Source organism: Hippoglossus stenolepis, chromosome 12 (assembly GCF_022539355.2).
Source record: "Hippoglossus stenolepis isolate QCI-W04-F060 chromosome 12, HSTE1.2, whole genome shotgun sequence".
Classification (NCBI taxonomy): Eukaryota; Metazoa; Chordata; class Actinopteri; order Pleuronectiformes; family Pleuronectidae; genus Hippoglossus; species Hippoglossus stenolepis.
Genome location: NC_061494.1, coordinates 4,495,014 through 4,522,945, shown reverse-complemented (window position 1 = coordinate 4,522,945; position 27,932 = coordinate 4,495,014). Strand labels below are relative to the sequence as shown.

The window sequence follows — 27,932 nt, the reverse complement described above, 5'->3', positions numbered from 1 at the left end:
GTTATGGTTATGGTGTTGATTAATGATGACACAAGTGCTTTTGCGGAACATTATGATGTCACAGTGATGCTGAGGTTTGACCTTTTGGATCATTTCACCCTATTAGATATTTTGGATGAAAATGTGTCATAATTGGCGCATCAATTCTTGAGATACAGACAAAAGCCTGTTCTGTGACGTCACTATGATCTCCGTCCTGGAGAATTTCCCTGAAAAGTGCTGTAAAATAGCTCAGCAGTTGTCTCTAAATATAAAATGCAAAAGCTCTTGTAATGTTGAATCCAGTACATACTGCATTGCTAAGACAAGGCCGCCACTTCTTCTTGGTTATGAGTTAATTTGTTTACAACATTAATTCCTGTTTGTGTCTCAGAGCTGATGCATTGCAGCATGTAAAACCTTTAACCAGCTCCATAATGATGATGAGGTGTCACATCTATACACACACAACCAGCTCTTTGTGCACGAGGATCAGAGCATGCAGAACCTGGAAGGAGTGTGTTAAAACTGCAGCAACACCAAAAGGTCACGCAGCTTTCACACACAGGCTACAAGACACAGGTACGCACACACAGGTACGCACACACAGACAGATAGTGGCACACACAGCACACACACAAGGATAAAAAAAATAAAGAACGTGGGAATGGAGGAGAGCGATGACTTTATGAGACAACATTCCTCTGAAATACCTCAGCTCAAAGTGGCGGAAGCAGCAGAGAAACCAGTGTCTTCTGAGGAGAGTCTCTGAAACCTCAGCGGCCTTATGGAGGAAAATATGTCGGAATGTCTCAGTGAAGTAGTTCTACAACCACCACGGTCGGAATATTCTGCTTCAGTGCACGTGCAAATATACAGACACGTGCAAATGAGACTATATTAGAGACAAACCTTTAACGAACCCTATGGGGAAGATGGCTGACACACCAGAGAATCTGATATTGCTCAGAACAGGGCTGAAGGTAGATGATGAATAAGGTGAACTATTCTCAATTTGACATAAATAGTAACTTATTTACCCCAATTCTTTTACATAGAGTAAGAAATATGGTTTCTGATCTCCCAGGTGGCAATTTCTTTCTTTTCAATAAGGTTCCAAACTGAGCCAGATAAGAAAATATATGTACTGCAAGAAAACCTGCACTGCCTTTAAAGACAGATTCACAGGTTAATCCAGACAAGATAATAGTTCACCTTTCATTTTCACTTTCACACCAGACATTCTGACTTTTGGCAGCAGGAGAAGCGAAGGTGAATAAATATCACGGATGTTGATTAGGTGTCCCAGTAACTGAAACACACCAGGTCCCTGAAACTGACAAAGCAGATTCAATAAATCAATTAATAAAGCCTGTAATCTTATCAATGTACTGGACACACCCAATGGGACTGACAATTCAATATTATGTTGCACTCAGTACTGTGCAATTTACAGTACAAGCCACATTCACCCATACAACACTTCTACAGACAGTGGTTTATTACACACGTCGGAGGTAGTTTAGGTTTAATGTAAGTTAAATATGTGACTTTGGAATGTAATTTAATATAACTATCAATATTTATTAATCCTCGTAATTATTCTGAATGTGTGAGTATGTTTAAAAAACAGTATAGGGACAATTATGTATTACTATGTCAATGATGCATATCATGATACAGGGGGTTAGAAAACACAGTGTATCAAATACATCACCATTTGTATAAAATATGTTGCTACATCACATTGGAAGTGTCAAATGGCTGAAGATTTATTACAGCACTGCTGTCTAGTGGTGGGAGGTTTAAAAACAACACCAAATGAATCACTGCCATGAATCCTCTACTTCAAACTATTAACTAAAAATCAACACAGTGTTTTGGAGAATTGATACAGTATCTGAAAAAATGTAGTTCATCACAATACTACTCTGTGCTAAATTTGTCTTACACAGCTTGTATATAAGAAAAATCCCTAACTACATTGTTTATTATATTAACAAAACCAGGGCATGAATAAGCAGAGGTCTACATTAAAATTTGACACCAGTCCATCACAGGCTGAGGAGCTTGGTAGCTGTAGTTACATAAGATGTGCGTAACAGATAGAAAACATTTATGACTAATAGTACGGCAGAAGAAATATTTAAGACTTAATCAAAATAAATGCTTTTGTATTTATTAAAAAAATCTTTTGGTTTCATTAAGTTTTTTTTTTGCATTCCTTCCTCCACCCAAGTTCCTAGAAGCAATTCAGTTTTCCGACTATTTTGACTCCAGTACAGTGTTTCAGATGTGGAAAATGACTTACGACCAAAGTCACTTAAGTCATTATGGACTCTGATGTTGCCAGCTACTGAGATTCAGAGTATTTCCCGTACACACACTGTTTAAATGAAAACTATCAGTATTTAAATGAGTTAATGCAGATGCTGTTTCTGCTTCATATCCAGACTGCGAAGAGTAAAAAGTGTATGTGGTCTCACTGCTCACTTCCAGAGGGCAGCAGAACTGGACCCAGCTCAGGCTCTAAAAGCAACCACACCCTGCTAGAGACTCACACTCTTTCCACTGCACAGCGTTTTCTGGAGCAAAGTGGAACCCTTTAATGCAGCCACTATTCCACTTGTCATTTCAGTGCGATTTTTTAAAATTAAATGTATCATGCTGGTGGAATCTGAGTGAGTTCACGTCAGGTTTTGACGATATCGTGGCAAATGTCATCCTCTTTGCGCTGATAAAAACTGCACTGAAATGACAAAAATAACAATAACATGGACACATGACTCCTGTGTGTGAAGCTGTTGATCTATTCATGGTACGAACCACAGAAACACACACACACACACACACACACACACACACACACACACACACACACACACACACACACACACACACACACACACACACACACACACACACACACACACACACACACACACACACACAGATCACTTTCACTTTAAGTTCTGATCAAAAGCAAACATGAAAAAGGTTAATCTCTCTCTCTCTCTTTCACTCTCTCTCCTTCTTTTCTTCTCTATATAGATCATGTGCTGTACCACAAGCCACATGTGCCTCTCTAGGGAACAGATATAGCATTTGGCAGAGAAGAGCTTGTTAATTACAAGGCACATATATTCTATACAGCTGGAGACGACACACACGCTGTCTCATACACACACCAGACATAACAACATAGAAAAAGCCATAAACACAATCTAATAATAAAGATATTCTCCAGTGTATACGACCATGCCTGCAAGTGTGTGTGTGTGTGTGTTTTGTGGATTATAAATATATAGGACCAGTCTGGTCTGGGTGTGTACATCACATCCTGGGTAGCTCTAGATGACCAATGAGGGGTTAAGGTTTAGGTTGTGGTCATTTTCAGATGTACATGCGCTCATTTAGTAATATACTCCTGCTTCACTGCGTCAACGCCTGACACACTCACACACGCGTGACCTCTATCCCTCAGCCCCCGTAACCTCCGAACAATGCTCCATCACCTCTGCACTCAATTCCCTCCTCAGATCCAAAACCCCAGTTCAACTTCCATTCCTGGAATTCCACAACTGGCGCTCTGTGGCCAACCTCCCACTGAACTCCATCCATCCCTCCCCCATCGCTCCGTCCGCAGCCAGACAGCCAGCTCACAAAGCCTCTCTCTGTAGCCACTGTGACCCTCAGTGTTTACCTGCAATTATACAGGTTCAACACCAAATACATCCGTCACATACAGCTACAGTTAGGACTGACTCTCAGCAGAATGTGCTCACCAGTGTAGTATAGTGTGTGTATGTGTATACAAATACTTTGCTATACTGTACTTGAGTAAATTTCTCAGATATCTGAAATATCTGTTCTTTCTACACCTTAGATTTTCAAAACAGGCTCGTTACTTTCACTTGAATGTGCATGAGAGGAATTATCCTTTTTTAAAATTCTTCTCCATCAAGCACCGCCTTCCCAACATCAAGACAATTCAACCTACATGGACAGTAACTCAGAAAAGATTATTTCTTGTTGAGTATCCAAGAGCATTTGTCCCTAACAATGTGGAAGAAAGTGGATAATCAGCAAACATTGCTGACATCGACAACAATGATTCATTGCCCATCACTGGCCTTCTTTAAATTAAGAATACTTCATGCAGTACATGGTACACATTTCCTCCTGGAAAATGTTTCATCATCACAAATGTTTTCTTGCTTTAACCTTGTTTAAGCTCAATAGTCGTCAAACTATATGTAATGTGAGTCTCAATTTTCTTTGCACAGATACAGCGCATAGAAATGGCCTTCATAGACTTTTTACTTTTATACTTACATGTATAAGTACATTTTGGAACCTGCATACTTTTATATAACTACTTGAGAAAAGAGGTTTAATCAGTACTTACACCTTTACTTGAGTAATTTTTAACACAAGTTACTGTGTTCTACTTGAGTAAAGAATTTCTGTACTTTTGCCACTTCTGGATTTTAGGGCAATCCTGGCGATGCACTTTGAACCTGTTGAGTGTGACCAGTATAACCAGTGAACCTCGCCTACAACATGGGCGGATGCTCTGTTTCTTTCTAAATGTGGAATCAGTCCGAATGGAAGACTGAACTAGAATATGTCAATGCACCACTTGTGGTTTTGGTGTGAGTCTACTGTATGTACAGTGTGGACAGATGTTCCAGTGGGGAGCCCCCAAACCTTCAGGATAGTCAAGCTGGAGACTCTGTAAACTATTTAAAAAAGTGTTAAGATGCGTAATGTAGTTTTTTTATACTATGTCTTTAATCTGCTCCTTTTGTACATGTTTTCTGGCGCCTTATGTGTTTTCCTTTGTTTTAATCTTAACTTTTTTATGAGTAGTGTCCAAAAAATAAACTTTACTTATTGTTATGGCTATATGTGTAACTGTTCTTTGTCCCTGTTTTTCAATCTGTTATCAATGAGGTGCAACTGGCCAGTGAAATGAGGAGAGGCTTCCAGTTTGGGGACTGCTCATTTGATGTGAATCAATCCCAAGGTTTGGAATGTTTAAAAGGCTTTCTGTTGTTGATTTGTTTCAATGGTGGCCAGTGATCTTACAACATGTAAGCCATTCAATTGTGGGGCACAACAATTTGTGTGTGCATTTTGTGTGTCAGTGTGTTCTTGGCTTCCTATCTAAAGGATAGGTCCGATATACTTTGCTTCTTATTGTTTCCACACCAATGAATGAATATGGTTTGTGTATCTAAAGCATGATGTATTGTCTTATTCCTCCGTCGCACAAATCTATTACCAACATATCACTGAGTCACATGTGTGTTCATGTGCAGGTTTACAAAAAATGTGTAGTATTCATGTGCTTAAAATGCTTAAATAATACCTTGGGTCCATGCATGAATACTGAATTTGTTCACATAGTACATTCAAAAATGTCACTTTATTTCGTGTACATATGCAAATGTAGTTGACAGGTATCTTATTGTTCAATAGTCGGTGATGTCACAATATTGTTGAATGCTGTTTGCCTGACAACTTTAATAATTTAATAAATATGCACATTTATCATAAAAAAATCTGTATTGGCTAAATAAGGCGTTAGATGATTGTAAGAGATGGACGTGCAGCTTGCAAGTGAGAAAAGTGTAACATTTGACAAGTTGACATTAAGCAACTATTTAGAGCTGATTGTAAAATAATGTTGATTGGTTTATAAGTAATGACGCAACTGAGTTTCTAAGTTGTTGTACCTGCTGTAAATTCACACTACAGCAAAAAGGGTGTGTCAGTCTGAACCGGTCAACAGACAACAAAAATGCACAATTCATTGGACAGCTAAACCTCTGGTGTTATTGGAAATTAATCAATATGATGATAAATCAAGGCAGCGTTTAAGGGATGGAATCTTTCCATTTCTAGTTTGCATTCCACCAGATATACTTTTTCTATAAGGGATGAGGTTCACTCATTTCTTTGTCATGGAGAAAACCACAGCAGACAGCTAGAATAAAATATGTGAGTGAGCGTGTCAGGTCGGAAGCAGGGCGGCTGACAGAATCAGAAAATATAGCACACACAGCCTCTTTGTCTCCACCAAGAGATGTGTGGCCCAGTGTTACAGCTGGAGGCCCCCGCTGGCCAAAACCAACGTCCCTCCCCAAATAACGGCACCACTCCCCCCCCGCCCACACACAAACACACACACACACATACACACACAAACACACTGTCACTTTTCACGTTCTGAAAAATCTACAAGTCAACAGTGAATTTAAACTGGTCTTTTATACACGAACACAAACGCACACAGAGTTACTAACAGACTCACTTGCAAACTCACTTCCTGTGCAACACGCATGAACACACACACACACACCCACACACACACACACACACCCACACACACACACACACACACACACACACACACACACACACACACACACACACACACACACACACTATTTACTAAACTGTGTATTTCCTTCCGTGGGGCAGCTCAATCTTTATTTTTTTCTCCTTTTTTTCTCCCCCTCCTTCCAGCTCCGTCCCCTCGCTCAGGCTTTCGAGGATTTCAGCAATATGCCAAGTCCAGCTGGAGTCACGCAGTTCAGCTAAGTCAGATACATTTACAATTCAAAATTACTTCCGATAGCTCACATTCATAGTCTGGAGATAGTAAGATTTTAGAAGACAACAAACAGTTTTAGATTTTTAAAGGAATAAAGAGGACATTGTCACTACAAACTATATAAACAATATCCATTTTTGTTTTTTAAATAAACGAGTAACTTACTAACAAAAACAATAATAAATATGACAATTTGTTAAGAATTTCTATTTTCTATCATTTGAATATATGTACTGTATATAAACAGTTAAAAAAAGAATGTGAACCTTACTGAATCAGGAATTGGGCATGGATGTTGGACATATAACTGCCCCCTCTGTATAAATAGTGGCCCCTTCTTAGATCTGCCACTACAGTAAGTTATAAAAGTATAATTTAGGTCAAAATAATGACATTTTCTTGATCTTGTATTTAATTTCAAACAACTTTTTTTAAAATTAATACTGTTGGATCTTTGAGCTCTCACATTATCTGCACTGAACGCCACCTGCAGATGTAAAGTGCACTAATGCTGCTGCTGTTGCATCAATGAATAGACACCAACCTCCCGTGTCCTTTTCAGCGCTGGAGGCCTCGACCACCTCCACAGAACGCCTCTTCATCCTCATATGAGCCCACCTCCGCAGTGAGACATTAGGGGGGAATTTGCTGTGACGTACATTCGCCCACGCAACGGCTTTAAAAACAACAAGCTCTGGCTGAGGCGGTGGGAGCCAGAGAGGGAAAACATCAGCAGGGGTCTGGATGTTAGCATGATGAGCTCATGGCATCAGGAGGTCAGTGAGCACAAGGTGACAGGTCATTCAACAACAAACCCACCAGAGTCAAAACTATGGCCTGTTTTTTAAATGGATACGTCCAATCAGCATTATCCGTCTCTGACGTAATGAAAAGCAAGCAGTAGTAGTGGTAAGACTGTACTGGTTTTCAGTTGGAGGCGTTAAAATGAATCCACTCTGGTGTGACACAGATACTACACTGAATAATTAATTATGTGCTTCCTGGATGAGAGATATAAACTGTTTTCAGACATGAAGGCCTATGAAAGTCCCGACATTTTCCAGAGTTCGCCTTTAGAGGTTCAGTGTGTGAGATTTAGGTGAAAGGGATCTAAGGGCAGAAATTGAATACGAAATGTTTTCTCTAGTGTGTAATCATCTACATTGTATGAATCATTGTTTTCTTTACTCTAGAATGGCCCCATTTATTGAAATACTTTATATTTACATCGGGAGTAGTCCCTCTCTACTGAGGCCGCCGTGTTTTAACAGTAGACCAAACTGGACAAACTAAACACCTTTTAAGTTTTTATGAAAACTTAAGACTGCCACAGGTTCTCTTTCATGTTTTGAAGGGAAGGGTGACATGAGGGGTATTCAGCTGCAACATGCAACTCCACCACTAGACGTCACTAGATTCTACACACTGAACCTTTAACATATGAAGAATGCGTGTTCACAACAACAGGAAAATGGCTGGAACATTCAGGTGAGGGGTGGCGTCTGGGTAGAGCACGCAGGAGGCAGGACATGATGTATAAATTCCACTGAAGAATGTTTTTGTTTACAGCACAGTAACACAGAGGTGGGCCCTTATCAAAATCTCATTGTTTTTAATTTGTCTTTGACGTGTATGACACCTCTTTTTCCTCTTTAACAAGATATTTATATTCCTTCAGTTCCGAGTCTGTTGCGTGTCAGAAACATCATCAACACGCCTCCCTCCCTAGGAATTTTCCAGACATTTTCCTGCTGTATTCTCACATGGGCTCAGTCTGTCTTAGTGGACTGGCAGGAAAAGTTGTGGAAAATATACGGAGGAACGGACTTGGACATTTGCGTTCTCACATACAGCCCCTCCGCAAAAAATTCCAGAAATCGTCCGGACTTCAGTGCATGTCTGAAAGCAGCAATAGTCAAATTCATATACAACTAGAATTCTTCAGATCAGAAATAAAAAATCCAAGCTTCTTTTGTGGGAACGTCTATGGTTCTAAAAAACACATACTACTGTGTACTGAGGGCAGCAGTTTAATGGTGCAGGCATAATGCTGCTTTTTTAACAGAAGAAAGAAAAGGCAACTGAGGTCTAAACTATTAAATACAGATTGAGTAAACACTTCTGTGGTAGAAACTGTTGAAGCTGAATTACTGCATATAACACTACATTTGTTACACTGTGTGCTGCTCTTGCATTTAATGGCGTATTTTACGACGCTGAGTGGAAAATTCGTCTCAAATTCAACCTGTCAAACAGGATGGATAAGGCCAAAAATACGGAGCAGAGACTTTCACATGTGGTACATGGGCAGCACAAACCCACCAGAGCCAATCTGTCTTCCAAGTCTCTCCAGGAGTTTGTTTTGCTGTCCAGCTGAGCTTACTTTGACTCTGTAATTGACTGGAGCTGGGTCAATCCCAGCATGCAATGCGTGGCGGAGCCCTGCGGTCAGACTGCTGTTTACATTAGAGCTCTAATCAGCATCCCTGGAGAGCGGCTTCAGATCTAGGCCACTGAACAGTTTGGGTCGACCCAGTGTCGGCCAGCTGGGAGGGACGGGCAGCTCTGTCCCCCACCAGAAGCACCACATCGCTCCGTCTGAATGTGGATGTCTTCCTGTACTGATGAGGACCACATGTTGGTGATTTTTAAATTTTAACATCATCTACGGTGCCATGGCCAAATCTTCCCACATCACCCCCATCAAACAACATGAACAGAGGTTTGAGTTTCTGCTCAGCAGGAGCTCGAGGAATCAGCTCAGTGATTGGCTGTTTGATCTGATGGTGCAACGTCTGTTCTCTTGTGTAAACAGTATAATAAAATTAATATTACAACATGATTGCAACACAGTGGGTTTAACTACCCATGGAAACATGCTTAACTGCACCAACAGTGGATCCACTGTTATTCAGGAAATACAAATGATCAGTTTATTCTGAATCATAACTCATAAAAACACTTTTACAACTTTATCTACTTTTTCTTTATGAGCCAGAAGACTTTCATTGTCTTCGTCTATTCTTATATCCCGTTTCAAGTGCTTATTGTTATCAAATATTTCTCCTACACATCTGCACACACTTACTTTCTCTGCCTTTCACAAACCAACTACTGGTTTTATTTAGAGCAATTAAATGTTTTTTTCTCTTTCACATCTGTGTTCTGTTCTTTCAGTTTTGAATGAAGTATAATGATCAGACGTCATCAGGCGTCCGTCATTTTTCAATAAAAAATTTGTATTTACAGAATGGTTGTCTGCACTGATTTATGTTTCCTAAAAGTGATGCTGTAATTAGCGAATGAGACTAACTCCATCCTCTCAACTACTTCACATCAAGAGGAGCCACTTAAGCTAACTGGAACGCACCCCTGCAGTACAGACCTCACAGCTGTGCAGCAGCTTTAATGTCCACTTCCTCTCACCATCACCAAATTCAAACTGGCACCATTTCAATCATTATCTCACTCCTTTCACCACCACAATCTCCCTGTGGATGAGTTTTGTCGTTAAGTGATAAACAGAATAGAAAGAGTTTACTTGAACCAACTTTGTCGGCGGTGAGCTCTCGAATCTTGATGATCTGCACTCTGAACTTCATGAGCAGCGCCTCCAGCACCATACACTTCTCCTTCCAGTCCTCCTGGCTCATGGCCTCCTCCCCATCCGCCATACCGGCCGACCCTCTGTAACACACAGCAGCAGTGAGCGAGAGAGAGTCAATATATGTACATATTAATACAACCAATCTCCTGGAGGCTTCCTGTGGGAAAATCCGCTTTTTCATTTCCTCCTCTTGAAGGAGATGAGAGATCAGGGTCAGCAAGAGACAACCACCCGTGAAGCTGGGTTGGGATTCAGAGTTTTGCTCAAAGGCTACTCCGCCGTATGAAGAACTGCTTGTCTGTATTTTCTGGGAGACCCAGCAGAGGACTGACACACGCTTGTGCTAATATTACAAAGAGATTCTGTTTGAGATTTCAATGTGAAATGAATTCAGGTTTCATTCTTTGCACTACATGTAAAACAGTAACTGGACCATATCTGATAAACATACCTACACACAGACACACAAAGGGTTTGTTGTTGTTGTACAGACGCTCCGCCACCAGCCGCCCCCCTGAAATATTCCAGGGTTGAGTCCAGTTGGACCAGCGAGGGCAGTGGGCGTATCACATTGGCTTGGCCAAACAGTAAAACACTACTGTTGCTCCAAAACACCTCAGTACCCTCCCTGGTGCCAGACTTACATCAGGTTTTCCAGGGAAAAAACAGCCGGTAAATAAAGTGATGAAGAGCGAGTGAGTGAGAGAGAAAAAGAGGGAGAGAGATACGACGATCTCAGATGAAGGATATGAAGAGGCGGAGGAGGATAGAAAGTCTGGGTTTCTCTTCCATGTAATAACCTCTCATTACCCGACTGGTCTCCTCACAAACATGTGTGGAGGGAGGCAATAAACTGGTTTCAACAGGCTTATTTCTGCTGCTTGTTTGCTGCGGTAAACACAAGAAAAAAAGAGGCTGTCGCCAAACAAAACAACATAAAGAGCCAAATGCAAGGAATTTAAAATGACTTAGTACATGAGGGCATGGTCTATTAATACCTGTATAACATCATATCATAAGGAATACATTTTTATATGATAGCTCGCAGATAATACTACAAATAGAGGCTACTGTAAAATATGATAAATTGGGCAACTTTGTCAATAAACACTTCAGAGCAACACTGTAACTTTTCACCTTAAATGATTCCCACTCCTCACCATGAATGTCTGTTCTTGTTCTATGTAACTTTGGTGAGTGCGTACAATCTCCTGTGAGAAATGTGTAACTGACGGATAAATGGTCTGTATTTATATACCGTTCTAGTCTAGAAGACCAATCAAAACGCTTTAGATTACTGTTTATTGCCATTCACCCATTCACCCATTCATGCAGTGCATCTATGGGCAGCACTTCTATGAGAACATCACAGCCCTGACGGCTGTTTGGGGTTTAGTGTCTTGCCCAACGACACTTCTGCATGCAGAATGGGGGAGACTGGGATCAAACCGCCGACGCTCTGGTTTGAGGACGACCCGCTCTATCCTCTGAGCCACAGCCGCTTCAATTGTCAGAATCCGACTCAGCACACGCTGAACCGAAGATCAGTTAAAAAGACTTAAAAGCAGTTAATGTAAAAAAGTACATTTACGTCATTAATGTAGGAGCATTTTTCATGTATATGTACTTAAGTAGATTTATTTTCCCCGTAATTTTTTTACTTTTACACCACTGCATTTATCAGCAAATATCTGTACTGTCTGCTCCACTACATTTTTACATTTTGTCTATTTGTTTGCACTTTTACCCAAGTAAAATGTACTTCCTCTGCTGTTGCTTAAAAGTAGCTGAATTATAAACCAGCGTTTATCATCAATATTCAGCGAGGACGCTGTTAAAATAGGAGGAATTCTAAACACAGTTTAGTGGATTTGTGACAGCAGCAGCTCTTCTGGTTCAGGAAGTCGGGGATCATGGGTAATATCCGCATTTCAGCTGTGTTTAAGCTCAGTGAGTGAGAAAATGCAGTCAGAGCTCTACTCAAGAGATTGATAGTCTCTGTTTTTCCTCGACACGAAAACCCCTTAATCGCTCTGAAACAGAACCCAACAGAATTAATCCCCATGTGACTGCAGAGGGCGCTGTTGCTCAGCAGTAAAAGTTACACAGTGTTGCTTTAAGGTAATAGTATAATTGTAACAACCCACAAGGTTTTAGTTGATAGATTCTTATATATTCTCAAATTATAATCCTTTTATATAGTATACACAGAATTTGTTATTGTTATTTTAATATCAGGTTATATTTTTTATTGGATTTATTTTGGTTTGCTGCAACAGTGGATGTTTTGAGAGGTGACTTCACTCATGTGTCCTTACTTTGTAGAATAAGAATCTGTGTAGAATTTCTCTCGACTCCACAGTGGTGATAAAAGGAGGTAGTTGGTGGAAAACATTAAAGTCCAGTTAAACCCTGACCCCTTTGTTATTCTGTCCGTGATTTACTCTCACTCTCACTTCCTGTCAGTGCACAGAGACAGTGAAGCAGAATGTGCTGTGTGAGCACATCCCTGTGTTTTGGTGTGGAGGCGTGCTGCAGCCATTCAAGACTTAAAGACCCTTCTACCTGCTGTTAACGGATTTAAAATGAGGTTTAAATTGTGTGAATGGGATCCACCTCTCACTGGGAAATGAACTGTGCAAAAACAATGAGGTTGTGTGTGTATTATAAGGTATAACAAGTCACTCCTTATAAATCCCCCCCCTCAAAAAAACTTTTGAGTGTTCAGATGTGAAGCCTCATTGATTATAAGAGTTTAATATATAGGACACATTGTTTTAGAACATAGAAATGATTTACTGAGGGTGATGGTCCTCACTCAGGGCTGAAAGATGGTGAAAGACAATAAACTGAGGTAAAGTAGTCAACAATGAGGCCCTCATAGGTTTCTATTGTGGTGTTTTTAAACTGAATTTATAGAGACTATAATAACACACGGTGAGACCTCCCCCATGTGTTACACTGAAATTCAATTAAATACATAACCCACCAGATGGATTGTGTATTTAACCATAAAACAAACGGACCAATTGTAGGCTTTATATTCTAAATCATAACACCAGCTAGCAAAAGACAAACATAGCACCACTTTATTTCCTTAGAAAACAGTGAGTGTGGTCAACTTAATAATTGTTTTCACATCACTGTTACTCTGTTGCACCAAGTAAAAACATTCGGTTACAAATGTTTAGTCTGAACTTTTCCGACGAGTGAGTCAATAACAACGTTTAAATCATTCTCACTTTGAAAACTCATTAGATAAAACGGTCACTCTCCATCGTTTCCTATTAAATATCTAAAAAAAAACATCTTACCCTTGACGATATTGACGCAGAAGTGTCCGGCCGACGTCACGTCATGTCGACTCCAGTGTTTACACGTGTTTTATTCTGAGTCCTGTGAGGAAACCTTGAATAAACGCGGTGAATGGTTCACTTTTCTCAGGTTTTCATTCCAGCTCAGGCACAAAGTTAGGAACGGGTTGGAATAGGAGGGCGTGGCCTCGCGACGGGTGTCCAATCACAGGCCAGATGGGCGTTTCTCTGCGCAGCATAACCACGAAGACCGATCTTGACTGACGTGTGATTTCCACCAATACAATCGTGGAGCGCTACTTTACGGACAGCTCAGTCTCTGTGGGCGGGCTGTTACAGTCCGTCGGAAGTGACGTCCCCCGCGTGCGGCATGGATCCTGGTCCTGTCAAATTACCGAGAAAAAAACAAGACGCTCAAACAGCATGGCTTCAAAGTTAAAGCTTTACATTATACAAATATGTATTTACACTCTGTTCAACCACACGTTTCGTACCATATACTTAAATAACTGTGGAATCAAACAAAGAATATAAATATCAAAGAAATATAAACATCTACTGCATTTCATAAGGTTGTTAGATATAGTACACTTTATTTTGAAAGAGATCTTACCGGAAAAGGAAGCGTTTTAACGTCCAGCTTGACACTGGTTACAGTTACCAGCTGAGGCAAACAGACTCCAACTACACCACATGTTCATCTGAGGTGGATACTGGTTCTATTTCATTTCACACCTTTATTAACCAGTTTGACCATTTGAGTGTTTACTGTCGTAATGTTTCTGTGTTACCAAGAGTGTCTCTCTATTTAACTTGGGTCGTAGAGCCAGTGCTGGACAGCTAGCATGAGTTAGCTCACAGGGTTAGCAGCAGGACTTTTAGCTGAGATACAACACCTGAGAAAGTGTGGACATGAGGTCCTCTGTGTGTGTTTGTGTATGAGAGAAGAGAACGAGAGAAGGACAGAGAGAGAGAGAGAGAAGCTGGGGTGTCATGTAGAGAGAAACGGGTCGTTTGTAAACATCAGGTGGTTATTTGATCTGTTATCTGAGATGTGAAGCCTCTCACCTCTGACAGGTGTGAGAGTCCACAAGTTAATGCAAACCTGCAAGTTGTGTTCCTCGTAGTCGAGCCCTGTTGCAGCTCATTATATGTTTGACCTGCACTGAAAACACTCACGTTGGTTGAACTGATTTATTCGTGATTCATGGAAACGTTTGCACCGATGCTGCTGCACAGAGTCATGGTGGTGAAGAAGAAGAAGACAGCCAGAGTGGAGGCTGTGGTGCTGGAGGAGGAGAACCTGCACAAGCTGATAGGTAATGACACCACCGATGAGCAAAATAAAGCTGTGGTCAATGAAAACAAGTCTTGTAAATGATCTTGTATGTGTTACCTCATGTAAGTGTGAGCACAGAGTTCTGTCAGTCCATGTGTGTGGGCACCTCCGTTACACGTTATACTCCATGTGTCATAGTATTGAACCGTGTGTTTTTGTCTTTCTTAGCATCCCTTTCTGTGGATTGTGGAGAAGATGGCATCAGACAGGTTGCCCAGACCCTGCAGTCCTGTTTGGAGCTGACAGAGCCAGTGCAGCAGATCCAGCTGATAAAAAAGGTTAGCAGCAACAAGATGGATGTGGTTAGCACTGTCGCACCACAGCAAGAAGGTCTTTGGTTCGAATTCGGTTTGTTTAGGTGTGAATGTGAGTGTGAATGGTTGTTTTTGTCTGTATGTTGGTCCTGAGATATGCTGGTAACCTGTCCAGACTATACCCCACCTCTTGAGCAGTGTCAACTGGGATTGGCTCCAGCCCGCCTCTGACCCTTAAAGGATAATTGCTATAGATAATGGATGAGTGTGTATGCATGTTGTTAATTTACTCCTTGTTCAGTGAATGGACCTGAGTAGGCTAGTATTGTAAGCCTTATCATACAGTGTATGTCCTGAGTTGTGTGTCCATACCGCATCAGGCAGGGTCCCAGTTGGAGGCCCTGAGCGATGAGCAGCCAGACGATGCTCTTCTGGAGGCCTGTCTACACACCCTGGCTCTGGTCTTCACCTCACTGCGGGCCAAAAACCCCCTAAGACGAACCATCGCCAGGTACACAGCAGTTTGTAAATGGATGTATACAGCCTATCAGAGAGCTTCCATGGTCACTTCCTGTGGAGGCAAGAAATGGTCTTACGCTGTTCCAAATCCTAAATACCAGAATCTAAACCCATGACCAACAATTCAGACACCAATCAGTGTTTATAAATAATAGCTTGAGGTCAGTTACTGCTTTATTTTAAATTTCTGTTTTCACTTCATATGATATCATTAAATGCCTAAAAAATAGAACATAGATGTTTGTGTTAAAAAAATATTTTTTGTTGGGGCTGCCTGTCTAAGTTTGGACCTTGTTAGTTCATAACTTGTCTCTAATTTCCTTTTTTTTACATTACAGTTATATGAATTATAAATTTTCTCTCTTTCTCTATTCACCCTCAGTGCTTTTGGTTCAGTACCAGCCTGGTTACAGGAGCGGACTGTAGACTGTTTGTGCTCCTGCTTGTCTGACTGTCTGTCCAACTCAGGCTCCGACAAATATTCACACAATGTCGACACCATCAATGCCTGTTTGGATGGCTTTCCTCTTGGTGAGAGGGCTGTTGCTCATGTTATTCTTTACTGCAGATTTTCTGCTTTTTATCAGAAACATAATCAGATCAATCTTAAATCTCCTGTTATCAAAGTCAAATAAATATCTTCCCTTTCAAAATGCTTTATCCACAGGTGAGAGATGCATTAACAAACTGCTGCCTGAAGGTAAGTGTTCGTATGTCCTCAATGTCTGATTTTGAGAAGACACTGTTTTCTTCCTCAGCCTCATCGTCTCTCTTCTCCTCTGTACAGTTTTGCAGTTTCTTCACAAGGGACTGAGACAATACCTTCATCAGAACAAGTACAGAGACATATTTTGTAATTCCTATAATTAAGAACTCATATTTTATTGCCAAAAGCAACTTGTGTAAATAATGTGAATGAAAATTTTAAATAAATATTCTTTGACATGTGAATGTGGTTTTTCTTTGCTATTACGTAAGTTTTTAGAAACAACTTACTGTATATTTTATTCAACCAAAATAACTGCTATTAATCTGTTGTTTCTTTGGGTGATTGGTTGCATTTTCACAGTTTTTATTCAGATATTTGACACATGCATGGTTTGTGTCTTGCTGTTGATCAGTATGTCTCTGTCGCCCCCTGCTGTTCTCCAAGGGGTCTAGCAGGCCGCCACATTGCCCAGGCTCAGCTGATGCAGTCCTGTCTGGCTGCAGTGAAGACTTCCATGCTGGTAGTCCAGAGATCACAGGAGACAATCAGTGAAGTCCTGCAGGCTGAACAGGGTCACTGCAATGTGGAGGACACACTGAGCAGCCTCCTGAGCTGCTACATACACATCCTCACTGACGGTAAGAAACACAGATTGTTCAGTAGAGACCAGCGGTAGAAACAAACATGCTGGATAAAATGTGGATGTACACTCATAGCTGATGTCCTGACTTTGAGGATATAATATAAGCCAAAGTAGTGTTTGACTGGCAAACATGCCTCCAAATATATCCATCAATATCAACCAATATAAGTCCGTAGATATAAATCCCTCAGTCAGTACACTCACATGTTGTACACTGTATATGCAACGCAGACACGGCTGTTATGCACTCAATGGAAATGACTATCAGGATTATTGCCTGCCAAAATATCTACCGGATGCTTTCCTCACTTGACTAAAAAATAATAATCTTTTACTTTTTGTGTTCGCTCTCTCTTTGCATCGATGTGGAAAAGTTGGCGCTATCAGCTCTGCCATTTTCACAAATTTGAAAAAGCGTCAGTGATAGCAGAGTTCTGTGCCTGGGTACAAAGAGACATTACCTATTCCTGTTGCATTTCATTGTATGAGGATTTATCTTGAATCAAGTTAACAATTTCATGATACTTGTGGTGATCTACTTATATCAAAAGTGTGTATAAAGAAAACAAGAGTCTGAATAAGTGCATTGCTGGATGAGTATCAGCTGCTGTCTTATTTCTATGCCTCTGGCTGACAGGTGTAATGTTTTGAGGTCATGATCACAATATCTCTTGTGGCGTGAGGCATTTTTTTCCAAATTTGGTCCAAAGCTTTACTTGAGGGCGAACTCCTTAGATTTTGTGGTCAAAGGTCAAAACATGTTTTTGCCTCTGTGAACATGATGTCTCAGAAACACTGAAGGAATCAAAATGTTCAGCAGCTTTCTGGTCATTGATGTTTCCATAAGAAGACGATGTATATCATATTACATGTTTTCTACCATTCTTCTGTAAATGTAGCCGATGTTCTCAAATCTGAATTTTTTTAATGATCAGAATCATGTACATTTGACAACTGTCTAATTTGCATCAGTGTTTGCAGATGAAATGAAGATCTATTTCATTGACTGATAAATGAATAACTGTGCACAAACAATAACATTGTTCTGAGCATACATGGAGTACAGTCCCTCCATTGATTTTGAATGAGTGAAAATTTGAAATGTGAATCTACAAAGTACTGTACCCACATACTTCTTTTCTTACTGATTTTCTCCTCTGTCCCTCTCTGTGCCTCCTAGAGGAGTTCATCCAGTCAGTCCAGAGCACAGCCGGCATGGCTGTAGTGTTGATGATCAGGTCCATCATGGGCTCTGGGGATGAAGTTGCTTCTGTGGTAAGTAAAGGATTAAGAGTTATGGCTATGTCACATAATTTCCTGTGCACATTAGGAGAACATGTACTTGTCCTGAAAGACACACCAAATTCACCACTACTGTATAACTCACCTGCACTTCATGAATACAAATGTAAAGTAAGAACGTAGCACATCAAAATGAATGTACAGTAAAAACCACATTTGCCTGAAGTTTTACTAAATATTTGAAATCAGTAAATTGCAGTGTAATGTCAAACAAATAAATATTTGTCAACACCAAAGTTCCTGTGAAAATTAGTTTTTAGTAGTTTGTATTTTTGGTAATATTTAGTTTTGTTATTTCCTTATCTTTGAGAAACAGTCTTTTATAGTCACATCTGTAGCAACAGAAAAGTCCTCTTTGCATATCTTTGAAATGCACTAAAATCTTAAATTAAGTTCATGCCCTTTTAAAGACACATTCAACCAAAACATTTCAGAAATTATATTTGAAAGACAAGTTTTTATTAGATTAATATTTAACATTTCTCTGTTGGTCATTCTCTGTGTGTGTCAGGTGTGCAGTTTGCTGCATGGCTCTGCCCAGGGCTTAGCCCCGGCCCCTCAGTGGCTCAAAGAGAGGTGTGTCAGTCTGTGCACTAGTGGTCGTCTGCCAGGGGTCTCTCTCTATCTGTGTCATGGGGTTCTGGCTATGTTGAGCTGGAAGGGTGCTCTCCCAGGACCACAGTGGGAACAACTGCTGCTGTTGGTCCCAAACACGCTGCTGGATCTGGATGTCAGGTAGGTCTGACAATATATCTTAAAAAAAAAAACAACAACACAAAGAAAAGGTATTTTTCAGAGCTATAACATTTTTTTTGTTCTTTGTCGTAGTGTGAAGGAGTCCAGTACAGCAATGGTGGTGGCTCGGGTGCTGACCCTATGGAGTAGCGCCGCTCTGGACTGCCTGCAGGGAGAGACGCAGCCCTGCCCTCCTCACCTCCAGCAGTCCCTCAGCGGAGGCTCCGAGCTGCACCAACACCTCCTGGAGCACATCTACTCACACTGGGAGCACCCACTGGACGGAGTGCGCCACCAAACCCGATCGCTGTTCCGCAACCTCCTCCTGCTCCATCAACTTACCAACCCCTCCACTTCCGACCCTACCAAGGACTCTTACATCACAGAGCTCACCCAAAGCCTGCTGGGACTAGAGTGGCACATGAGGGGGAAGTACGGCTCCTTGGGCTGCCTGGTGGAGCTCTATGGAGCAGGGCACTTGCTCAACATCCAGCCCCAACTGCCTTCATGTCTCCTGGGTTTGATGGGTGATCAGAACATGGCTCCTTACGCCAGCGACCTGCTGGAGAGGCTGTTTGTTAGTCACAAAGCTCAGCTGGCAACTGAGGCTGTTGCAGCAGGAACGACAGAGGACTGGATGGAGCCTTGGCACGGGACATGGGTAACCCCGCTGCTCCAGGTGCTTTGCCGTGCCAGACTGGACCAAACCACTTACATCCTGGACTACTTCCTGCCCAAGCTGCTTCGCTGCAGCCCCTCCAGCCTGGCTCACATGGTGCAGGCCCTGCAGGACACACCGCCCTGCAGCACTGGCAAAGGCACATACCTCCTATATCTGTATCTCATCCGGTCATACTCTCTGCATATCAAAGTCTCTCACTTTCACACAGTATTCAGTGGTCACTTGAAAGAGATTATTCTGTAACACAGTCACTACACTTTATTAAATATAGAACCTTTGTGTTAATACAGTTTTTATTTTCTGTTCGGTGCTTCAGGCAGCAGGGGTCAACTCGGTGCTCTGATGACGTGCCTGCGGGCAGCGAGGGCCCAGGGTGTTGTTCCATCCTCAGAAGAGGGTCTGTGGGGGGGACTGGTGCCCCTCTCCCTCCTCCAGCAAGCCCTCGTACACAAACATGATCAAGTGAGTATGTGTTTCTCCTTGAGTGTATATTTGTGGTCTTCCAATAAGATTATTTCAAGATGTTTTCGACATTTTTGTGGCATACATCTTGGATTTCCATTTATGTGTCACCTTCTCTTACTACCCAGGTGAGGATGGACGCTTTAGGTTTGGTGTGTGAGACCCACCGCAGCACTGAAGTTCTGACCTTGCAGGAAATGGACCTGACTCGCCACTTCCTGCTGCCCAATCTCAACAGTCAGTCCCCAGGCGTTAGACAGCAGACAGTCAGTCTGCTGAAGAAGGTCAGCAGCTCATGTCACATCATCTTTGGTGCTGGAAGAGTTTATATTCTCTCTGCATTTGAAAAAGTCAGGCATGTCACTTCTATCAAGCTTGTGTTTGCCTGCGGGCTGGGACGAGCAGCCTGTCTGTTTACGAGGGTTCATTGATGTATGTTTTAACAGGGATCCACTGTAGGTACTAGAAACTGTTTGACATTTGATTAAACGAAAATCACTAAATTAAACTTAAAATCTTCTACTTCACAGTTACTGTGTCGAGCGAACGACAGCACTCAGCTGCTGCAGAAGAGACAGAGTCAGGAGAGAGACCAGGAGAAGAAAGACAGACAACAACACACAATACAGCTGTACAAGGTATAACACACATTAATGCAGGGTTTCCATTAAGGACAATCAGCAACTATTCCCTTTAAAAAGTCTTAACATTTCTTGAATTCAATCTTATAAAAAAGGCCTTTAAAAGTATTAAATAGTCTGATTGGATGGGTAAATTCTTTAGGCATGTCACTGCCCAAAGGTCACCAAGTAAATGTTTCCTCTCTGGCAGACAGAAGAATTATTACTTCCATGTATGCATTGCGTCATTGATTTCTCTCTGGTTTATGCATTAAACTAATGCCTTTCTAACCTGCCTGTTAGCTAGTATATGAACATGAATGATGAGTACTCGTGTTGGTTAAAACCAGCTTAAGTTTAATTTCAAATGGTATTAAACGTGTTACATTTGACTTGGTTATAGCTGTAGACTCCCTGCCTTAGTGTTGACATTTTTTCTTAATGCAATCTTTTTTTCTTTAATTAATTGAAGGCTTATTGTTTCCGTGTGTGTGATGTAGGAGTTCCTGCACTGGCTGTGTGTGCGGCTGCTGGAGGTTCTGCTTCCCGGATCGTCCTTTTCTAAATGCCTCATGTCCCTCCACCTGCTGTGTCTCCTGGGCCAGTTCTTCACCTTCAGCACGGGTACATATGATGCTCACCAGCTTAACCGAACATCAGAGCTGTGTTATGGTCCCACTGTTACCATGGTTTTATTATATTATTATATATTATATTTATTAAATTTTAATACTAGAAGGGCTAATACTTCCGGGAAGGCTGGTACCCAATTTTGCCATGTCATTCATTATCTAGACTGGTTGCCTGCTATATTCTTATTTGTCCCACCACAGTTTCATAATGATCCAAAATGTTTTTTACACTTTACATAACACAACATAAAAAATCTCTAACTTGGTGTTTTGCTCCATTGCTGCATTGTATAGCTGTGTACACTGCTATTTGCTGCATGCTCGCTCATGCTATTGTCCATAAAATCTTTACTGTCCATGCAGACAGTCAGACCTAACTTTAATGGGTTATTTGCTGACCCATACTTGTCCTTCCACCAAGTTTCGTGGTAATCGGTCCAGTAGTTTTTGTCTTGGTGGAGGTAATAAAATCCTTGAAAAAGTAATGGCTTTGTAATTTTAGCCTTTTAAACTTTAAAAAAAAGTTTAGACTAGAAATAGTAAAAATGTTGTGAGTGATTATAATACAAAACAATCATGTTGTACTAATGTACAACATGTTGTAATGGAACTTGTTGTAATGGCTGACCTGTCATCATTCATACTGCAATCTTTAGGCTACTATTTTTGGATCCACTATTGGAACATGTCTTCCTGGTCATACACTAAGGAGGAAGCAAACTCAACCAACAGGCTCACAGCAGCTTGGAGTTCAGTGCTTCACTCAAGGGCACCTTCCTCATGATGCTTGGCACATTTCATACAATAGCATTGGCCAACTCACAGAACTGGAACCCTGTTAGTGCCAGAGCCAGCAGCCTTCCCATTTTTGCTCAGTCTCTTTAGTTTGATGCCAGCCTGGTGCTCCATCTGTCTCAGCGTGTACTCTTCCTCTTGTCACTCACTGTCACCTCCTGTTTTTCTTCACCTCCACCTGTCCTCCATCGTCCTCAGGGCCTGATGTGTTTGCCCTGGGTGAGGTTGTGACCTCTGCACATGCTCAGAATGTCCTCTACTGTGTTGCCAGCAACTTCCTGGAAGTCAAACAGCTGGCCTCCACACTGCTGCCGCAACTCCCCCCATCAGCGGTGGGGCTACAGGTTAATATTCCAAACACAAGCTATTCTTAAAAAAGTCTTCTACAAGATGTTTTGATTTATTCAAAAATATTTGTTCTTTTTCGGTTTTTTTAGTAAGACCTTATTTTTAGAGTATAGAATTGGTGTTATGTAATTAAATTTCAATGTAATATTTGGAAGTACATTTCTAAAACTTAAATATATATTGCTGTGATGTGCCGACTCATTTTTCAGTCTGTGATATTTCCTGCAGTTCGGTCAAATAGTGATTCTTAAGACACTACATTCATCCAGATATTGCATGTAGTTTAAGCAAACGCATCACCATGTGTCATAGTATTAAGCTGATATCTCCTTTGTCTCTGTGACCTTAGGTGCCAGAGAGAATGTGTTGTGTCCTTCAGGCTGCTCTGGAGCTCAGTACAAGCACCAAGCCTTTTGACAGCGTTTCAGCAGCCCACCTCCTCACCCTGCTGCTGCACCAGCCACACCTGAGCCAGGCTCTGCTGCACTGTGCCCAGCAGCAGGGCCTCGAATTCCAGCCTCCCTCCCTCCGGCCCCAGGATTCAGAGAACCTCCTTCTGGAGCTCAACACTCGGGCTGGTAAGATCCAGATGTACACACTTGATAAATGTATGTATGTGTTAAAAATACCTTAAATCTGCAGTCTTATGTGAAACTAATGTGTTGTGTTGTCTTTCTGTCCTCAGTGGTTCAGTTCTTGTTGTGTTGTCTGCAGTCAGACGTGTTGAGGGCCGAGTCGTCTCTCCTACAAGCAGCTGCTTCTTATCCTCTGTATGGAAGAGCTCACTGCATCACAGCTGTACTACAGCATCTAAACACTGAGTGAGAACAAGAATCATCACAACAAATGCACATGTTAAACAACTTGGTTTTTGTTGTTGGCAGCAGAAAGCTTACTACACGTAACCTGCTGATATTTGTTGTGTTTTGGTGCTTGTGTGATAAGTGCATGTCTCTGTGTGTGTTTAGGAGTTTGAAACAGACGGAGCAGTGGAGATGTCTGGTGTCAGAGCTGATTGCCGTGTGCTACAGGATGTCTGATGTGGTTTCCCCCGTAGTCCAGAGCTCCTCCCCAGAGGGACTCATCCCCATGGATACTGACTCCGGTAATCAGATTTCCTAACATTGTCCTTTTCACATTAGGCTGTATTATAAGTGTAGTAAGTGATTAACAGCAGGGCAAATTATAATGAGCCTAAAATAAATTCAGTTTCAACTATATAAACAGAAGAGTGAAGCGTTTCACTAAGCATGGAAAATGCTGGTTTGTTTCCTGACTTTCAAAGATGGGAAACTTTCCCCCGTGGATTTTGAGAAAACAAAATACTTAAATTTCCATCATTGTATGTAAAGAACGACATGACACCTCCCAAAAGTGAGGCCAAAGTGCCTTGATCGCCACCTGGTGGCTGGCTGCAGTATAGGTTATAAATTCTGTCTCCTCCAGGATTTTGTCCAAGTGTAACTTTTTCTGGTATGTTTGGTTTTAGTTAGCTGATTCTATAAAAATGGTGATACATGCGTGTCACAATTGACAGCTGAGACTGACTCACAATTGGTCAAATGCGGTATCGGTATTTACTGTAACCTAGATACCACGGCTCAATTCCCCTGATCCTTACTGCGCAGACTCTGACTCCAAATGCATCCGATGGCAGCGTTTATATCCAGGATATTTTGTCTTCATTTCTGGATAATGGGAAGGAGTGCAGATGCCTCATAGATTTTTAAATATAGTTTATTGTTTATAAACACAACATAAACAAAAAACACTGACAATTTTTTTTAAAGACAAGAATATACGTTTAGTTCATGGAATCATTCTAATTCAGTAATATAAGATCATTGAATTTTGTCGCAATGGATATAATATCGTGAATAAGAAATATTTGTGTGTGTGTGTTTGGACAGAGACGTCAGCAGGTCTGCAGAGGATCCTGCAGGAGATCCAGCCCAGGGACACCAATGACTTCTTCAACACTGCCAGAGAGTTGGACGCACACCATGGAGACGATCACACACACAGTCAGACTACACACACACCATCACTGAACACTGGTGAGTTATAGAGAATTAGACTTACTAATGTAATCTCACAGGAATGTAGCTTTTCTTTAGACCTTTACTTGATTGAAGTTGTGAATTAACTGTGATTGTTTAATAATAAGTCAGGTTCACCAGCTTTAAGATAAGCCTAAAATGTCTCTTTAGTTAAAGTCTCTCCACTTACCTTTTCCACTGTTTCCTCTGAGCTACAGATTCAGTTAGTGAAACCACCACTGATGTCCTGATGGGGGCAGTGTTTGGCCTTTATTGTGTTATACTGTATATTTACTGTACATGATGCTTAGTCTGTCGCTCCTCGGAAACTATTTAATGATTACCAAAATTACTGTAATTTAACCGTGATGAGGAAAATAAAATTGTTTGGTGTGTGTTGGCTAAGTGTATGTAACTTACGTGACCCAACATAAACAACAAAAGCAGGCACATTATGGACTTCTTATGGTTTCCATTGCAAACAAAGTTGTAACATTGTACATTACATCATTTAGGTAATGAAACAATAAGTGATCAAACTTCTCCCGTGTCATTTTTTTCTGTTCATTTGTGTCACTGTGGGTGTATGTGTTGGCTTCAGGTGGTGAAGGCTACAGGGTGACAGCCCAGATGGTGCTGGTATGTTGCTGGCGGAGCATGAAGGAAGTGGCCATGCTGCTCGGCCAGCTGTGTCAGAGCCTGCCTCTGCTCTACACCAATGATGAGGTGCAAACACGTCCAGGGCTCATCACAGAGGAACAGGTGAGAACCAGAAGAATAAAAGACACCTCACCTCAGCAAACTGACTCTGTGAAACAAACCGGTTGAATTTACAAGTCAGTTTGTGGATTCAAAGTGGGTCTGACTAGGTTTAATTCTAGCCCCTTGACCTTTAAGACACAATTGTTTATTTTAAATATCATGGATATGATTACATTTTGTCAAATAAAAAAACAAAATACAGTGTTACTTGATCCTAAATATGCATCAGTAATTTATATAATGGCTGTTATGAGGCCAGTTAGAGCAACACTATGTAACTTTTACTGAACAACAGCGCCCTCTGCAGCCACACGTGGTGATTAATTCTGTTGGGCTTCATGTCCGAGTGATTAAGAAGTTTTCATGTAGAGAATAAACAAAGTCTATCAATGTGTTGAGGTCTACGTAGTCCCACTCAGTGAACTGAAACACAACTGAACATTGGATTACCCATGATCCCCGGCTTCCTGAACCAGTAGAGCTGCTGCTGTAACAAATACACCAAACTCTGTTGACAATTCTTCATGTTTTTAAGTTTCCTTGGATATAAACGCTGGTTTTTGACTTCCTACTCTTTCTAACTGATCCACAGATCAACATTGCTTATGAACTTGCTGGGTCTGATTTAGACAATCAGTTCCTCACTTCTCACTGGAGATCATACCCACTCACCAAAGTTAGAGAAAGAAATGGTGTTCCGGGTGAGGATAAAAGTAGCACCAATCTCACTATTCCAAGTCAGTGAACCATCAAACCTATTTGAAGCTGCTATTTTGATGATAAAAAGTTTCATAGTGTTACTTAAAAACTCAATCCACAATGAATGTGTCAGTCCAACAAGTACTGATTTAATCCTAATTAATCATGTAAGTGCCACAATGTGATTTACACATCCTCAACTTAGAGGTTGGAAAGTATTGAGTCAGACCAATACATTGATTGCTCTGTTTATTTTGCCTTATCAACCATTTTCCCTTTATAAAAAGCCGTTGGGGAACAAATAGTGCTTTTGGATTAAAATTGACTTATTGAAATATTAGATATTTAAAGATCGAATTGAATCCCAAAACATTACTGACCTGTGTCACTAGGTTTGCTCCAATCCACTGGACTTTATTAAGTAGATCATGTTTTTGCGAGATGTGATTGACCCATATTAAATATCACTGTCATTATAAAATTCAGAGTTGCCTTCATTCCTTCGCCACAGACACTGACGCAGTTTTTAGTGCCACACTGATCCATGGCTTCATGTTACCTTACGTTAAAATGATTCCCAGTGTGGTCTCCAGATTTCTGATGTGGAGGGAAATGAGCACTGGTAGAGGAAATGGTTATTTGACATCAAGAGAAAAAGTCAAACTGATGCATTCCTACATGTCAAAATTAATTGTATAAAAATGTTGCGGTGAACCATTGGTAATAGGGTACAATTAGAATTGACATATAAAATAGCCGCTGTGCTCCCTTCATGGTGTCTTTTTTCTATGACACTCACATGTACATCTGACGGTGGGATCCTCAGACATCTGCTGCCGCTATTCATCTGTCGGTATTCTTATAGCTTTGAAGTCTTTTGGGAATGGGAAGGCCAACGAGGTTAACCAAGCTACAACAGCTGAGCTGTGGTGGTGTGCTGCCTAGAACACACGCCAGCCCCCCATCTTAGTCGCATCAGGGATTGGCGATCTCACACAGTGACGATCAGATGATGTAAAAATACACACTGCTGCCGAACCCCAATGTGGACACTGCTGTTGTCACTTGCAGCAGCTGTTTGCATCTGTACCCTCACACACACACACACTCGGACACGTGCTACAAACCCAGTGCACCATTCCAAATACAGTAAACATTTATTTTACTGTATGTGTTCTGTAGTGAGAGAGGATGTGAGTGCTTGTGTGTGTGTTTGTGACACCACGCTGGGAGGCTCTTCAATTAGCATCCGCCCTCGTTAGCGCCGCGCTTTCATTTGAGGCTCGACCCTGCTGGTTTAACGGCCGCAACGCCCCTCCCTTTCCACTGCATTCTTTCCAAATCACTTCCACCACCAGCAGGAAAACACTGCAAACAACACACACACACACACAGATACACAAACTCATGCAGGAATAGTTGTCTGAGTGGTTCAGCATGTGAACGTCCATAATAACAAGGGTACCAGACATAGGCTGTGTTTGTCCGTGTAGGGGGTAAAGGGTGTGTGTGCGTGTTTGTGTTTGTCTGTTGACCATTTATTTACACTCCGGAGAGAGAAAGTAGGAAGTATCACGCTGCTCTATGTGCTGAATGTGTGTTTTTTTCTGTGTTTGTGTAGATTGCAACAACTGGAGTAACATAAATATATTTATTCCTCAGTCAGTCACTGAGCTGCAGGTTAAGACGCGTGGTTTCTCTACCAACTGGATTCACATTTAGTTCTATTTTACCTCTTGAGTAATTCTCAGTTGACATTTGGTAAAAACTGCATGGACTGTGATCCATTATTGGGATCCTTGCCAAAGTGCCCGTGAGCAGCACTGTTGTTTATCATCATAGTGTCGGCTGTGTCAGTCTGAATCTGTTC

The 27,932-nt window shown here is 41.3% G+C and overlaps 2 protein-coding genes across 3 annotated transcripts in view; one reads left to right on the top strand and one right to left on the bottom strand.

The window, feature by feature from the left end:
• Nucleotides 1-13,675, bottom strand: part of plekhh2 (pleckstrin homology domain containing, family H (with MyTH4 domain) member 2) — a 39,025-nt gene extending 25,350 nt beyond the window's left edge. The window contains exons 1-2 of the mRNA XM_035173347.2: nt 13,523-13,675; nt 10,153-10,288 (exon numbers count right to left, since the gene is read on the bottom strand). Of these exons, the coding sequence (XP_035029238.2) occupies nt 10,153-10,275 (123 nt within the window). The 5' untranslated portion in view covers nt 10,276-10,288; nt 13,523-13,675. The remainder of the gene's footprint in view (nt 1-10,152; nt 10,289-13,522) is intronic.
• Nucleotides 13,676-14,146: 471 nt separating this feature from the next.
• The window catches only part of thada (THADA armadillo repeat containing), a 98,209-nt gene continuing 84,423 nt past the window's right edge, over nt 14,147-27,932 (top strand). The window contains exons 1-21 of one of the 2 annotated variants that reach the window (XM_035172763.2): nt 14,147-14,228; nt 14,762-14,841; nt 15,030-15,139; nt 15,496-15,626; nt 16,017-16,165; nt 16,302-16,334; nt 16,422-16,470; nt 16,788-16,981; nt 18,167-18,261; nt 18,800-19,023; nt 19,117-19,841; nt 20,022-20,167; nt 20,296-20,451; nt 20,698-20,805; nt 21,288-21,411; nt 22,413-22,558; nt 22,912-23,140; nt 23,248-23,383; nt 23,531-23,667; nt 24,473-24,619; nt 25,203-25,363. In XM_035172763.2, the coding sequence (XP_035028654.2) occupies nt 14,766-14,841; nt 15,030-15,139; nt 15,496-15,626; nt 16,017-16,165; nt 16,302-16,334; nt 16,422-16,470; nt 16,788-16,981; nt 18,167-18,261; nt 18,800-19,023; nt 19,117-19,841; nt 20,022-20,167; nt 20,296-20,451; nt 20,698-20,805; nt 21,288-21,411; nt 22,413-22,558; nt 22,912-23,140; nt 23,248-23,383; nt 23,531-23,667; nt 24,473-24,619; nt 25,203-25,363 (3,276 nt within the window). In that variant the 5' untranslated portion in view covers nt 14,147-14,228; nt 14,762-14,765. Of the gene's footprint in view, nt 14,842-15,029; nt 15,140-15,495; nt 15,627-16,016; nt 16,166-16,301; nt 16,335-16,421; nt 16,471-16,787; nt 16,982-18,166; nt 18,262-18,799; nt 19,024-19,116; nt 19,842-20,021; nt 20,168-20,295; nt 20,452-20,697; nt 20,806-21,287; nt 21,412-22,412; nt 22,559-22,911; nt 23,141-23,247; nt 23,384-23,530; nt 23,668-24,472; nt 24,620-25,202; nt 25,364-27,932 lie in introns of both variants that reach the window. The other variant, XM_035172762.2, reaches the window with a different exon arrangement.